This window comes from Cryptotermes secundus, unplaced genomic scaffold (assembly GCF_002891405.2).
Source record: "Cryptotermes secundus unplaced genomic scaffold, Csec_1.0 scaffold45, whole genome shotgun sequence".
Taxonomy (NCBI): domain Eukaryota; kingdom Metazoa; phylum Arthropoda; class Insecta; order Blattodea; family Kalotermitidae; genus Cryptotermes; species Cryptotermes secundus.
Window position 1 is genome coordinate 59,116 of NW_019737389.1, and position 15,041 is coordinate 74,156.

The 15,041-nt window shown below is 39.3% G+C and overlaps 1 protein-coding gene across 3 annotated transcripts in view; it reads left to right on the forward strand.

Moving 5' to 3' along the window:
* The window catches only part of LOC111870237 (alpha-taxilin), a 95,022-nt gene that overhangs the window by 22,122 nt on the left and 57,859 nt on the right, over nt 1-15,041 (forward strand). For all 3 annotated transcript variants that reach the window (XM_023862347.2, XM_023862348.2, XM_023862349.1), the window contains exon 3: nt 3,320-3,505. In XM_023862347.2, coding sequence (XP_023718115.1) covers nt 3,320-3,505 — 186 coding nt within the window. The remainder of the gene's footprint in view (nt 1-3,319; nt 3,506-15,041) is intronic.

The following is a 15,041-nucleotide window of genomic DNA, read 5'->3' on the forward strand; positions in this document are numbered from 1 at the left end:
AGCAGTGTTCGAAGATGGGTGAAACATTTTAACTATGGGAACACCAGCATCAAAGATGAGCCTCGGAGCTGTTGCCCTCGAACAGTCTCAACTGAATGCAACAAGGAAAGAGTGGATGAGATCATTCAAGATGACAGTCGTGTGACTGTGGACACGATAGCCCGAAAACTTGGAATAGGGCACAGTGCAGTATAGGAGATGATTGAAAGCTTGGGCTGTAGGAAAGTTTGTGCTCGTTGGGTCCTGCAGTTATTGACCGAAGACCACAAAGGTCACATTGGAAGCAAGTGCAAAGGTGGGGTGGGAAATTCTTCCATGCCCCTCCTATAGCCCTGATCTGGCACCCTCTGAGTACCATTTTTTCTGATTTGTGAAGGATCAGCTGCGTGGACAACGTTTTGAGACAAGGGAGACAATCAGGAAGCAGTGTGTCCATGTCTTCAGATGACTGGAACAGAATTTACAGAAGGGGAATTTTCAAACTCCCAGAACGATGGGAGAAATGTGTACAAAGAAGTGGCGATTATGTGGAAAAATAAAGAAAAGGTCTGTAGATTGAGGTGGTGTATTTGGTTTGTCAATAATAAAGCATGTTACTTTACAAAAAATTGTTGCTCATAACTTTCAGTATGACCCTTGTATACTGTTGTGTGTTGGGTATATATCACATGACAAATAACTTCACGCCTTCTTGAATATAGCGAATTTATTGAACACTCACTCAGAGAATTACACAATTCACAGTTACATCACTACTGCCATTTGCAGTATCACAAATACTTCTGTAGTCATTTCCATTCACTCGGTACAACTCGATAAGAATGAACTTCAGCCCACTCCAGCGAATGCGAGACTGCAACTGACAGGTTACTCTCTCTCTAGTAACTCTGGTTACACTGACGAACACTCCTCGTTATGTAGCTTCCGCACTGACAACACAGAAAACAGTTACGTTGCATAACGTGTTTACAGGCATTGCTCGAGATCACTGCTGAGAGTTGTTTATTGCTGCATAGTAAGTGCAGTGTCCCCTGTTACGTCACTGCGGGGAAGGGGGATGGAGTGTTGACTGGCCTGTTACCGTAGCAGCGGCAGTTACTCTGATGCTGTTATGTCACTGCTGGAAGGGGGGAGAGGTGTTTACTGAGCGTTGTGCCGTCCATGTCACAATATTGTAACTAAGTTCCATTTGGTTGGTTTTAGGGTTGGAATGATTATGTAGTATAATTAGGCTAACTGTTCAATCAGTAGAACATGTCTCCCCTCTAGGCTTTGACAGGCCTTGTTCTAGCTAGGCAGGAGGAATTGTTACCATTCCACACCACCATTGCACAAACATTTTTAACTTTGAAGAAAGCAGTCTTCTGGGATTTGGCACCATGTATATGTGGTGTTAACCGACGTTTCGGAGGAACGTATCGCCTCCATCTTCAGGGTAGAAGAAAAAATATAAGAAATCTGCAAGCGAAGAGACTGTGAGAACCGGTAAAAGCAGAGTGTGGAAATATACACAGCTATGTGAGAGCAGAGAGGGTAGGGGGGAAGGGCAAGTATACAAGTGAAAGCAGTAGTGTGGGAGGGGTAGGGGAAGGGAGCTGGGACAAGCATGAACAGAGAGGGGGGGTTTTGTCTCAGCAAGTCTTGGAAACCTCACATCTGTTCTCTTAAAAACCCCCCACCGGGATATGACGCCAGATCCAGAAGGCCACACAGGCCATGACCAACCAACATAACAACCCCCCTTCCCTCAGCTTACGGGTTAGTGCCCAGCCTTTAACCTTGCCTTTCTCTCCCCTACACAAAAACCATGCTTGTCCCAGCTCCCTTCACCTACCCCTCCCACACTACTGCTTTCACTTGTATACTTGCCCTTCCCCCCTACCCTCTCTGCTCTCACATAGCTGTGTATATTTCCACACAGTCTGCTTTTACCGGTTCTCACGGTCTCTTCGCTTGCAGAGTTCTTATATTTTTCCTTCTACCCTGAAGATGGAGGCGATACGTTCCTCTGAAATGTCGGTTAACACCACATATACACGGTGCCAAATCCCAGAAGACTGCTTTCTTCATAGTCACCGCCGTGAAAGCCTCAAATCTTACATTTTTAACTTTGTTATATTTTAGCATCCTGTTGCACCTATTCACGTTCATGATGTGTATTTGTACCAACCCTCTTACAGTGCACACAATTTCACCTTTCTCTTCACTACATGTTTCGGCACTAATGTGCCATCTTCAAGTGTGGTTTTATTTACGTCAAACCATTGCACTGTATGCCATCATGTATCCTTTATAAAATGATTAAAATGTATATATGTCATGTATAATAATAAAGTTTATGTATTAAAACTTTTCAAGATTTATTATCTATACGTCGCACTTCAAATTCGCGATTTATGTCAATCATCGTTTATCATTTAATGTCGCACTTCAAATTCGCGATTTACATCAATCCTCAATACAACACTCACAGTCACAAGGGAAGGACACAATATACACAAGACTATAGGAAGAGTACTCCCATAGGAGAGGATTGACGTAAATCACGAATTTGAAGTGCGACGTATAGATGATAAATCTTGAAAAGTTTTAATATATAAACTTTATTATTATACATGACATATATACATTTTAATCATTTTATAAAGGAGACATGATGGTGAACAGTGCAATGGTTTGACGTAAATAAAACCACACCTAAAAATGGCACATTAGTGCGAAACATGTAGTGAAGAGAAAGGTGAAATTGTGTGCACTGTAGACGGTTGGTACAAATACACATAATTTTTAACTTTATTTAATAGTTATCACTACACATAATGCTACAAATTGAGAACCTTTGTTGGTCTTTGATAATTGCAATTTGTGTTACTTTTTTGCTATAAGGACTACTTGATATCGCGTCTGGTCACTTCCGATGTCAGAAACAGTCTCCCTTTGTGGTTTAGAGAACTGTGTACCATTCTAATCATAATGCACAACCACTACCGCTGGATTGCATCATGCATTCCTTCGAAACTGTTCCCAGCAACATGATATTATCGCAAACAAATCAGCCCCAAAAGTTTATTTTTAAAACTTTGTGAGGTGTTGCGTCATGTAAAGCAATTTATTACGTAGGATCTATCTTGACATGTACTTGATAGAGTACTGAGTAATTATGGTACAGTATAATTATAAAATATAATGAAATTAATATATATATATGTATACGACAAAGAAAGGGATGATCGATTACACTTTCATCAGGATACACTGCGTATCACTTGATTGTTGTAAGAGGATGGTATCCTCATTGAAGAATATTTTTCCATTTCAGCAAGGGAAACAACCTTCTGATTCATTGCTTAAGAAAACAACAAAGGAAGAAAAAATTAGGAAGAAGGATGATAAAAGTGTTGAACAGGTTTTGAAGGCTTTGAATAGTCTTGAAACAACAGAAGAGAAACTGGCTGCAATGTGCAAGAAATACACGGACATAGTAGATGAAAATCGTAAACTTCAGGTAATATTTGATGTTATTGTTTGAATTCTTATGTAATCAGGATTATGTCTGAAATTGCCTCATAATAAATAATAAGTTGATATCTTAATGAAGAATGTTCAATAAAGAACATGAACTCATATCAGACAGGTGTTACTTGAAGTGATAGCACAGGTGTTTTTCAGTACAAGTCATATATATTGTCATGTGGTAGAGTGTGACTATAGATGGTGTTTGGATTGGTAATTTGATTTATTAACCACATACAGATTGTAACTACAAGTAACTATAGCGCTATCACTGATTCACTCACCCGGCACTGCTTTGGTTAGCAGAAGCTTACTGCTGGCAATGAGTCGGCACAGTCCTCCATCTTGGTGGTGCTGCTGCCGTCATCAGAGTCACTGTTTCTCTTTCGACGTCTGCTGTGGGGCGCATCCTCTGTGCCTTTAGTTGATTCCGGCAGGACACTGAATCAACTCCTGTATATTGCTTGTTGGAGTCGCTATTGTTGGGAATCTTATTAAATGACTGCAGCATGGACCACACAGAAAACAGCCTCTCTGTTGTTGTAGTTTGTTTACTGAGCTGTTTCATAGCAATGGCTGTGCTGTGGACCCCATAGGAGACCAGTCACATAATAGCTATCTTGCCAGTCCATTGGTACGCTGACTGTTGCATAGCAATAAGCTATGAATATCTGTCCTATTGTTGCGAGCACATATTGTGGGGTGTCTATCGAACCATTGCCTGGCAATGCATTGATAAGTTACAATATGTAATGCATGAACATTTAATGAAAAAATTGTTACTATTCAGCTTTCAGCACATTTAATCTCCAAAACTATGTAATGGATTTTGTTGAAATTGGTATTGATAAGTTGTAGGACAACTTTACTGGGCTTGTTCAAATTAAATTCATTCAGGGATTCTAGAGGTCGTTCATATTGTCCCCATTTGCAATGAGGCAGGCATCTCATTGCCTGTTTGCAAAGAATTTTCTGAGCTGCTGCTGGAACCACTGCACCATTGCTGTTGTGAAACAAGACCTCGAGGCATATTCTTGCGGCATCACTTTATTACTCTTCCACATAACTACATTCAACGCAACTATAACACAAATGTTGAACAAGTAATTTCACAATTGTACCTTTTGTGTTAACAACTCTCACTAGACTCTAGAACTGTAAACCCCCCCTGCTACCCAACCACTGGCTTCTGTCAGCACACTAACCCTGTCAGCTGCCACAACCAATATCTAATATCTATTGGCCAAGTGCGAAACATCGCCTCCAGCAGCTCCTGTGCTGTTACGTCACAGTGTAGAAGTGTTTAGTGGCCTGTTGCCTAGCAGCAGCAGCAGCAGCAGCTCCTCTGCTGTTATGTCACAGTGGGGAAGTGTTTACTGGCTCAGCAAGTAACACACAACAACTAGTAAAGCAAACACATATGCAGTCATGGATCCTAAGTCAAGGAATTAAAGGGGAAAGAAGTCTCAGTTCCCAACAATCGCTGCCCTGACACAAGTAACACGCAACAACTAGTAAAGCAAACATATGTGGTGCAATGCAAAAGTTCCTGAAATATATTAATAAAAACTATTACATCTTACCTAGATCTTATTCTGCACCATCACCTTCAAAGTAGTCCCCTTGGGAGCGCATACACCGATCCCAGCATTTCTGCCACTTTTCAAATGCATCCTGGAATTCTTTCTTTGTTAGGGTGTTTAATACCGTCTGCATTTCCACTTGAATTTCCTCAACTGTATCAAATCTTTGCCCCTTCAACTTGATTTTCATCTTGGAGAAGAGAAAGAAGTCACATGGAGCTAAGTCTGGCGAGTACGGTGGGTGGGGAACAACTGCCATCTTGTTTTTTTAGCCAAAAATTCCTGCACAATGTAAGCCATATGCGGTTGTGCGTTGTCATGGTGGAGTACCGGTCGTTCGTGCGCCACTTCTCTGGACGTTTTCTCCTCATGTTCTCCCTCAAACGCCTTAGAATATCGTGATAGAACTCTTTATTGACTGTCTGACCAGGAGGGACGAACTCCTTACGAACAATCCTGTCAATATCAAAAAAACAGATCAACATGGACTTAATGTTGCTCTTGACTTGTCAAGCTTNAGATCCCTAACTTTTGTGACATTCTTTGGTTTGGTACCAGTTGACGGCCGTCCCGCAAGATCTTCATCATCAGTCAATGTTCGGCCATTTTTTGAAATGCTTACACCAGTCGTAAGTTTGTGTCTGGACTAAACTGTTGTCACCAAAAGCTTGCTTCAACATTTGGTGTGTTTCTGCAGCGGCTTTCCCAAGTGTGAAACAAACCTTTATACAGACACGCTGCTCTCTCAGATCAGCCATCGCAAAACCACAAACTCATGGAAACACAACAATGGAAATACGTTCACCAACAATAAACCCAACCACTGAACTCGACACTGCTTGCCACACTGATTCAAGAAGGGTGTGTGGGGAGACACCCAGCAGTATTTCGATGTACTCATAACCATTCGGGCGCAAAATTCAAATTTCGGTAACTTTTGGATTGCCTCACGTATATGCAGTCATGGATCATAAGTCAAGGAATTAAAGGGGAAAGAAGTCTCAATTCCCAACAATTGCTGCCCTGACATGTTCATCCGAACTGAATCTTTGCCCTTTTAACACATTCTTGATGGAGCCAAACACATGGAAGTCACGCAGTGACAGGTCTGGCCCTACCAGTACATAAAGTGCACTGTGTCCTGGAGAGTACAGGCATTATCATATAACATGACACATGCCCAAGATGCTTTTTTAGAATTGGAGTATGAAGGTCTTGGATAGTTCCATGGTGCTGTTGCTGTTAATGGTGATGTTACTCTATAGATGGATTCTGCTCCTAGAATGCCAGCATTTAACCATGTCTTCCTGCTTCTGTGTACTGTGATGTTCTTGTTCTGTTGCATAGCTTGTGGTCAAATGCTGGTGTGCAATGCACCTAGTTATGTGATAACCGGTGACTGGCCATAGTTGCTTTCAGTGCTGCAAACATGTTTCATTTATAAAAATCTCATAATATTGGTCTCTGTGGGTCCTGTATAACTGACAATTTATATGTAATTCAAATCCAATGTTACAGTTTCTTAAAATCACTTGGTACATCAGTTTGCATTACAAAAGAAATCACGGCTATGCTTGAGATGATATTGAATTAAAACTATTTTCAGTATAATAAAAAATTTTACAAACCAAAGTTGGGCATAGCCATGGGCTCACCATTATCAAGTACTATGGCAGAAATTTTTCTACAAGATCTAGAACAAAATAAAATAAAACATTTATTGAAAGGTGAAAAAAATCACATCTATACCTCGCATAGTCTGGTTTCGATCAGTCTGGATTCACTGTAGTCCAATTTGAAAATTTCAAAACAAACTAAATTTTAATTGAGAAAAATAAAAATAAATTCTAAAAAAATATTACACAGAATTATTTTTAATACATAAATGATCGTTCTTTTTTCCCTTTATACAGTCAAGTCTCTTTTTGTGCAGTTTTTTTATGTGTTTTTAAATACATGTGATACGATACATATTTCAATTTTTTCTGGTGTTCCCAGTTGTATATGTACATACCTATGCTCTGATCATTCTTTCTTGAGCTCTGACAGCTATCACTGGAGGAGGTGGGGAGAGCACTACTTTAACGGAATTTTGGAAGAGCTACAACATCAGAAACATTATTGATAACATAGGTGAAGCATGGCATGAATTAACAGTAAGCATATGAGGGTAGTATGGAAACATATCATACCACATTGTGCAAATGATTTCATTGGTTTTGAAAGTCATTTTGCTGAAGTCACTAATAACATAGTGGAAATTGGACAGCAACTTGGTTTCAGTGTGTTAGATTCCATTAACATAATTGAGTGCATCAAATCGAACAATAATGAACTAGGTAATGATACACTTATTAACATAGATGAACAACAGGCTCATGAGGAACAGGAGGAGAACTTAGACCACGACGACTGTGTTGAAGTTCCTGCACGAGAATTAACAGCTGAACAACTATCAAAAATTATTGGAATGGTTGAAACCTTGTCAGATCATATTATGGAAGTTGATCCCAATGTTGAACGTAGCCTTACAATTCGCTGAATGATAAAGAATGCAATTCGTTGTTACATACAAAGAAATGTATGAAGAGAAAAGGCCAAAGAAGAAAAATGTGCAAGCATCAATATTGCAATTTTTAGAGAATAAAAAATGAATTGCAAAAAACATGATTCTTTTTAAATTATTTCTAATAAAGACAATTAAATGATCATGTTTTATTTATCGAAAAACGGAGACCTTTTTTTGAACTAATTATCATTTTTATGTAAGTATTTAGTTTCTCGATTAGTCCGGTTTCAAACAGTCCAGGATATTGGCAGAACTGATTACCTGGACTATGCGAGGTATTGCTGTACTATAACAGATACGCAGATGGCATTTTCATAATATATAATCAAACAAAAATAACTCCCCAAAGCCTTCTCAAACAGTTCAGTGTGCAACCTAAAGACTTGCAATTTACAATAAATGAGGAAGTAAACAATGAAATAGCATGCTTAGATTTAAATCTAATTAACAGACAAGGACAAATAGAAATGGAAATATACAGAAAATCTACAATGACAGACACATAACAATAAATAATAAATCATGCCACCCCAAAGAACGAAAATTAGCAGCATATAAAAACTGGATACACAGACTTCTCGCATTACCCCCTATAGCAAACATAAAAAATAAAGAATTAAATACTATTATTTATATAGCACTAAATAACAGTTATAGGAAGGAAGACATCCTACATCTATACAACAAACTCAAACAACAGAAAAATAATCTGGAAAATTAAAGCCAAGAAAGAACAAAAATGGATCCCATTTGCCTATACAGGAAAGTATATATGGAAAATCAAAAAACTCTTCAAAAACACCAACATAAAGATAGCATTTGGAACAACTTCCACCATAGGTAAACAAGTAAATGAGAAACGAGAAACAAACCCTTATGAACAGAGTGGGATAAACAGAATAACCTGCCAAAACTGTCAAAAAGTATAGATTGGCCAAACTGGTAGAAATCTAACAAGGTACAAGGAACACATAAGAAATATAAAATTAATCGAAGATGGATCGGCATTTGCCCAACATATACTAAATAAATGTCACCAGTATGGACCCATGACAGTAATCATGGAAATGGTTGAAAATGCCAAAAAAGGGAGCATCATAAATATAAAAGAAAACTTCCACACATATCGCTCTAATAAACTCAATAAATTGATAGAAGAACAAAAACATACAATAGATATATAATATATTCAACATCGTAATAAAACATCAGTACATGCCCACACAAATGTCATAAGACACAAGGAGTATAAATACACGATTCAACACACCTTAGAACAGTATAACAACACAGCGCACCACGAACTTACTTCAACAAGACGACACTAGAGGTAGGACAAAATACCAAAGCTCCCATAAAAACAAAATAGGGATTATGGAAATACTACATTATTCCCATAATATATTTGCAGAATCCTGTTCTTTGAACAACAGAACCACAAGGTGGTAGACGCTTGGCTTCCTTCAAAAAGAAGAAAGAAAAAGGATCTATACATCTACTCCCCCATCAGCCTTCATGGCATATTGCATGATTAGTTAAGCACAGGGACAACTTTACCCTTTTTAAAGGCACAGTATTTCCAGAGACTGGACAAGACTATGAGCCCATTGAAAGACAATTTGAAGTTCTGGTTTCCAGTAAATTTCAGTAATATTATTTATAATCAGTTTACCATTAATTGAACTATCTAAAACAATTAATTAGTCTGCATTTCTGCACAAAGATGAAAGCAGTATGTTCCTCTGAAATGTTAGAAACAACTCAAAAACTACACAGTGTTATAAACTAGAAAACCGCAATATGAATCTTCACCACCATGGAAGCTTAAAGTCTTTAAAGTTAATTAGTGATATACAGTATATATAGGGCTGTTTTAAACTTGTTACCAATAATATGACTTCTGATGCTCTTGGTCTTTCATTATGGCAGAGATGTCCACTATGATGTTAGGGGGGGCAGTTTTCATTTCACCATGCAGATGTTTGCCCATAGTTTTGATTTGGAATGCTTCTGACCACAAATATAAGCACATCCAAACAGTGTTTTAGAACACCACCTGCTTTCTTGGTACTTAGATATCAAAATGCATCAGATAAATCCCTAATCTTGATTCACAGTCCAAAATATGGTAATATGAACTCATGATCAGAGAGTTCATTTTAGTAGAACCATTGGAAAGCAGAGTGGCCAGCTGAAGATTAACACTTCGCGGACCGGTGATTTAAATATTTAAATCAGCCTGGGGACCGACGTTTTTAAACCTACTACCCTAACTTGTGCACTGTTCACTTTAAAAATTAATATAAAATCTCCTAATTAATTTTATGAACTAAAATTTTTGGAGAAGACTTACCAGAGCTCCTAGAAGTGCTTCAGAGTGTGATATTTCTGGAAACATTCCCCTCTGTGAAGAGGCATGACGCAGAACTTGCAGACATAGGAAGTCTTGCTTCGCTTCTTGTGCACAGCGCACACACGGCACTGCGTAGAAGGATACTTCCCCGTCGATTGTTCGCTCATCACAATTTTCACGAGGGTATGTTTCCACATATCACCCGAGAGTTGCCCAGGGGAGTCCATATGAGGCCTCCGTGGGGTGGGAGTAGATGGTCCCGGTCGTACTATGTCTGTGTCTGACGCAGGTTCTGCCGCCACTGTGAGGTCTGTAGCCCAGGCTTTTGCCACATTCATGAGAAATGCCTTGTATTTCAAAGTTGAATTTTCGTTTAGCTCTTTGAAAACCAAAAATGAATTGAAAAGGGCACAATTTATAAGCCACAAGGCAACTTTCTTCATCCATTTTACTGTTTTCCTAGGAAGGGAATAATAGGCCAAGTATTGGTCGGCTCTGTCAACTCCCTTCATGAACATATTGTACTGAGAAATACAAAGAGGCTTCTTCTTCACTTGCCCATGTCGTCTTTGAACATCGACCATGCTCGAATTGTGAATAGTGGAAATCATATTCACAACGCGAGTATCCCTCCAGGACTGAAGAAGAATGTCCCCCTTCCTCCTGAATGTGGTGTCACCACGTTTCAGGGATTTACATTCCTCTTTCAGATCTGGAGGAAGGCCTCTGTTCACCCTAATTGTACCACAAATACGTACTTTCCTTGAAAGTAGGTATTCTGCAGTTGCCACACTGTTATAAAAATTATCTTGATAAACGTGATAATTTTGATCCAGATAGGGATCCAAAATGGAAACAATAGTTTCTTGCAATTTCTTGCCTTCACCGGAATAAATTTCTAAATTTCCAATATAGCCTGAAGTGCTTTCCGTGACTACACGAACAAGTAGGCCATACTTTGTGAGTTTCCCAGGATTATACGTTCGAAAACGAAGCCTTCCCCTCCAAGGAATCACAGATTCGTCCAAAGACAGTTGCTGCTCTGGCTTATAAACTGTCTGAAATTTCTCAACGAAAAAGTCTAATAAGGGCTGAATTTTGAAAAGCCTGCCCGTTGATTGTGGTTGCAGTTCATTATTATTGAAATGCAAACACCACCATATCTGTTCAAATCTCTTACGACTCATGAGTTTGCCAAAAATGGGAATTTCTAAAAATGAATCAGTGCACCAATAGTCTTTCAAATTATCCCTCTTTGTAAACCCCATTAGAATGATTATTGCCAAAAATTTTTTCATTTCTGCTGAAGTGACATTCACCCACTTCAACACCTTATAGGTACTGTCATACGCCTCACGGTGTTGGAGATAGTATCTGTTGGTCTCCTGACACAACATGTCAAAGAAACTATCTCCAAAAAACAGTTCAGCTACTTCAGACACTTGCGTAGGGTCCGATGGCATTTGTCTCACCCCTGGATCACCAGTAAACTTTCCCAAAGTGGGTGTTTTGTCCACTTTACCCCATGTGGCTGTCCCCGCAATGCTAGCACTCGCACTTTCATCGGAGCTCTCACTGTCACTTTCACTTTCTCTTCTGGTCACAATATTTTGGGGGCCCCTGTCACTGCCACTGACACTGCCCTCGCTATCAGAAGACGAAGCAGTTGGCAAGTCAGATAACTCATCGGAGATCAAATCACAGATTTCTTCTTCTCCGAGAGCTCGCGCGGCCTTCAACTGCTTTCGTCTCTGAGCCATGTTGACACTGAGAATATCTTGCCTCACACATAGAAGCTTCGACTTGAACAAAGGGACTTTTCTTTAGAGTGAGAGAGGAACTCGGAAAACAAACATTCCGAAGGTCAGCTACGCAGTACTTTTACAGACACGTGGCCACCAAAGCGAGGAATAGTGTGTTGCAACATAACGTGTCCTAAAAGCCTAAATCTAGGCGACCGGTCTGCCACCTTTAAAACCCAAATGCCTAGGCCTAGGCATCTGGTCCGCGAAATGTTAAAATATGGATGACACAGGCCCGATTTTAATGGTGATGTTAGCGTAGAATTCCATATTAATATCAAAAACGTTCATATCAATAACAAATCTTTGTCAGTTTAGGGCCTTTTGAAATTGTGCAACTCTCTAATTAATTTTGATTCTAAACAGTGTATATTGTCTTCATTTTAATTAAAAAACTGTCATGACAATTCATATTTCTTCAAAATAACAAATTGAAACATCTTCAGAACTTTCTCCAATGGAGAAATTGATGTGTTACTCAGTACCTTTGAATAATATTCAGCAGTTTTACGCTGCCAAGAATTTTTTCAGTACAGTAAAGCCTGTAGAAAGTGGAACTGTGTAGGACTGAATGCTATTCTATTGCAGCCATACTCCATTTTATACAGGCATTCAAACTGAAATTGCAGTTCTTAAGATTGCATTACTTCATCTTCCATACAAAAGTGACATTGTTTTAATCACATTATACACATTGTCATTTGTTTCCAATAGTGCAGTAAGGTTTTCTGCATATGTGTTGGCGACTGGAAGACGTCAGTTTTGTTAGAATTCTAGCCCTGCATATTGTTTGGAGTTGTGATGTGAAAATTCCCAAAGTTCTCTGATGCTATTTAAAGCATTGCGGTATGTCCTGAGTTACACCCAAGTTGTTCTTGGGAAGCTCCATGTTCTTCCTTCTTCCCATCTTCCTGTTCCTTATTTTGCTGGTGATTCTCAATGAACTCATCAGTTTCCTTCAAACCAACTTCTGTTTCTACCTCTGTATCAATGTTAAGGCCATCTTCTGCTTTAACATTGTCATATGTAGCCAGATTGAGAGACTCCTGGAGTTGTATATGTTAGTTTCATCTGTTTTATCGCCAGTCGACTCGGTTGAAAATCTTGCTTCCTGAGAATATCTCTGTACTGTTTGTGGAGACACCTGCTTTGCAGCTTCAGCTATGCAGATTACAGCATCAAGGACTGAGATGGACTTGGCAAGTTGGGTGACAGAAGATGTGTCCATATTGACCAGCAGAGATTGCAGCTGTACAGATATTGCAACTCCTTGGTCTATAGGTTTGATATACCTTGTGGTGCTGGGGAGAAATGATGCAAGCCATACCTTTGAGAGTTCACTGCAAAGATAACAGGTCACATTGTCTGAAAATAAGAGAACATTGTATTTCTGTTGTTTGATTCTTTTAAATGCTGTCAGCTATTCCTCCATGACATGAGATATTTCCTGTTAGATTTCCAGTCAATGGGGAGTTTCTTTATGTAGTTCTTAAAACATCATGGTTTAGCAGGTTGCCCTCTAACCAGAAGTTTTTCCAACTCTTTTGTGATAAAATAATAGAGAAAACTTTCAGCTTTTCTTTGTAAAGTTTTGCATCAGAACATTTTTTACCTTTCAAACACACAGTTTCACTGGTAATGCACAAAAAAACTCATGTTTCATCGTCATTTGCGATATCCTTTGGATATCACAGACTTCACTAAACGCAGTCTGATGCCACATCCTGAAACTTCGTAACAACTCAATAGATGCCTTAAGTCACTTATATGCAGCATTTTTTTTTACTTGCTTTCATCACTTATACTTTTGTGTTAAGATCAAGCATTGCTCTCTTCTTGGAGGCCATGGCTGCAGCTTAAAATGAAAAACTGAGAGTCTCAGTGGCATGGTTGTCCATTGCATAATTGTAAACATTTCACTGACAGGGTCGTTGTACTGTTAGGTGTGGCGCTTGCAAACATGTACGGATGCCATCGTATGGGGTGAGGTGTGTGAGTCTTGAATTTCCCAGTGCCATTGTTGTGCTTCTGCTCCTTGGTCTTAACTTAGCTACCCTCAAAACAGGTACCTACTAGTGAACTGAAGTGGAAAAGTGAAGTCAGACAGAAGTACAGCACAGTGAATAAGAGGAACCAATTCATACAGTGCTGAGGAAAGAAACTAAATATTAAGAATTTTTTCCATTAAAGTCTTCTGTTTGTTGTCCATTTTGCATTAGACAATTTCTGTTTATTTCAGTGCATTTATGCTGATGTTTGTGCTAATTCATGGGTCCAGAAAAAATTTCAGCCATGGAAGTTTTACGTTTAGTACAGGTTCCATTGTTGATAGTTCTGACTGCATATTGGTACACAGAATCTGTATTGTAACATGTTTAAACAGTTAGTGTCTTGCTGTCACTAGTCACTTAAGATTTGTATTTGTATATGTCCACTACTGTTTCACAATAGAACAATGTATTATCCACTTCCTGCATCTTGCACCAAACTAACTTGTGAGTCACAGCACTTTCTGCTTCACATTTAGTTTTCTGCACATGACTTCTGTTCTCTGCTTCTGAGCCTATCAGCCTAAGACTGTCAAACTTCACAGCTGTGTTTATAGCCAAAGTCAGTCTGACTAAAGATGCAGAGGGGTGGTGTGCTGTAAAATTCCTTCGGAGTCATGGCTTGAAGTTCCGGTCTCATTTGCTGTGAGATGTCCACGGGACCCTGAAACAGCAGACGTAGTTAAGTCTCAAGAATGTCAACCACCATCATTGCTTCCTAATTAGGGATGATGTAAACCTTCAGCCACTTGGTGAAGTAGTCCATGGCAATTATGAGCTATTGATGTCCTGTCAGGCTGTCTGGAGAGGGCCCTGTGATATCGACAGGGATCCTCTTAAATGGTGTGCCAGTGTTACAGGTGAATCAAGCCCTGGCTCTGGGTTAGGGGTCCTTGGGTTGCTCTGCAGGTATCACATTATTGGCAGCACCTTTCGACTCTGATTCTCATATACGAGGGGGGACCCAAAAATAACCGGAATTTATTTTTGCATTTTTATTGAACTGTATATTAGTCCCCTTCAAAGTATTGTCCGTGTGCATTAATGCACTTGCCCCAACGCTTTTGCCACTGCTCAAAACAGTGCTGGAATTCTTGAGGCTGGATACTGTTCAAAGCCTTTAGCATGTTTTCTTTGACTTCATCCACATCACGGAATCGCTTTCCTTTGAGA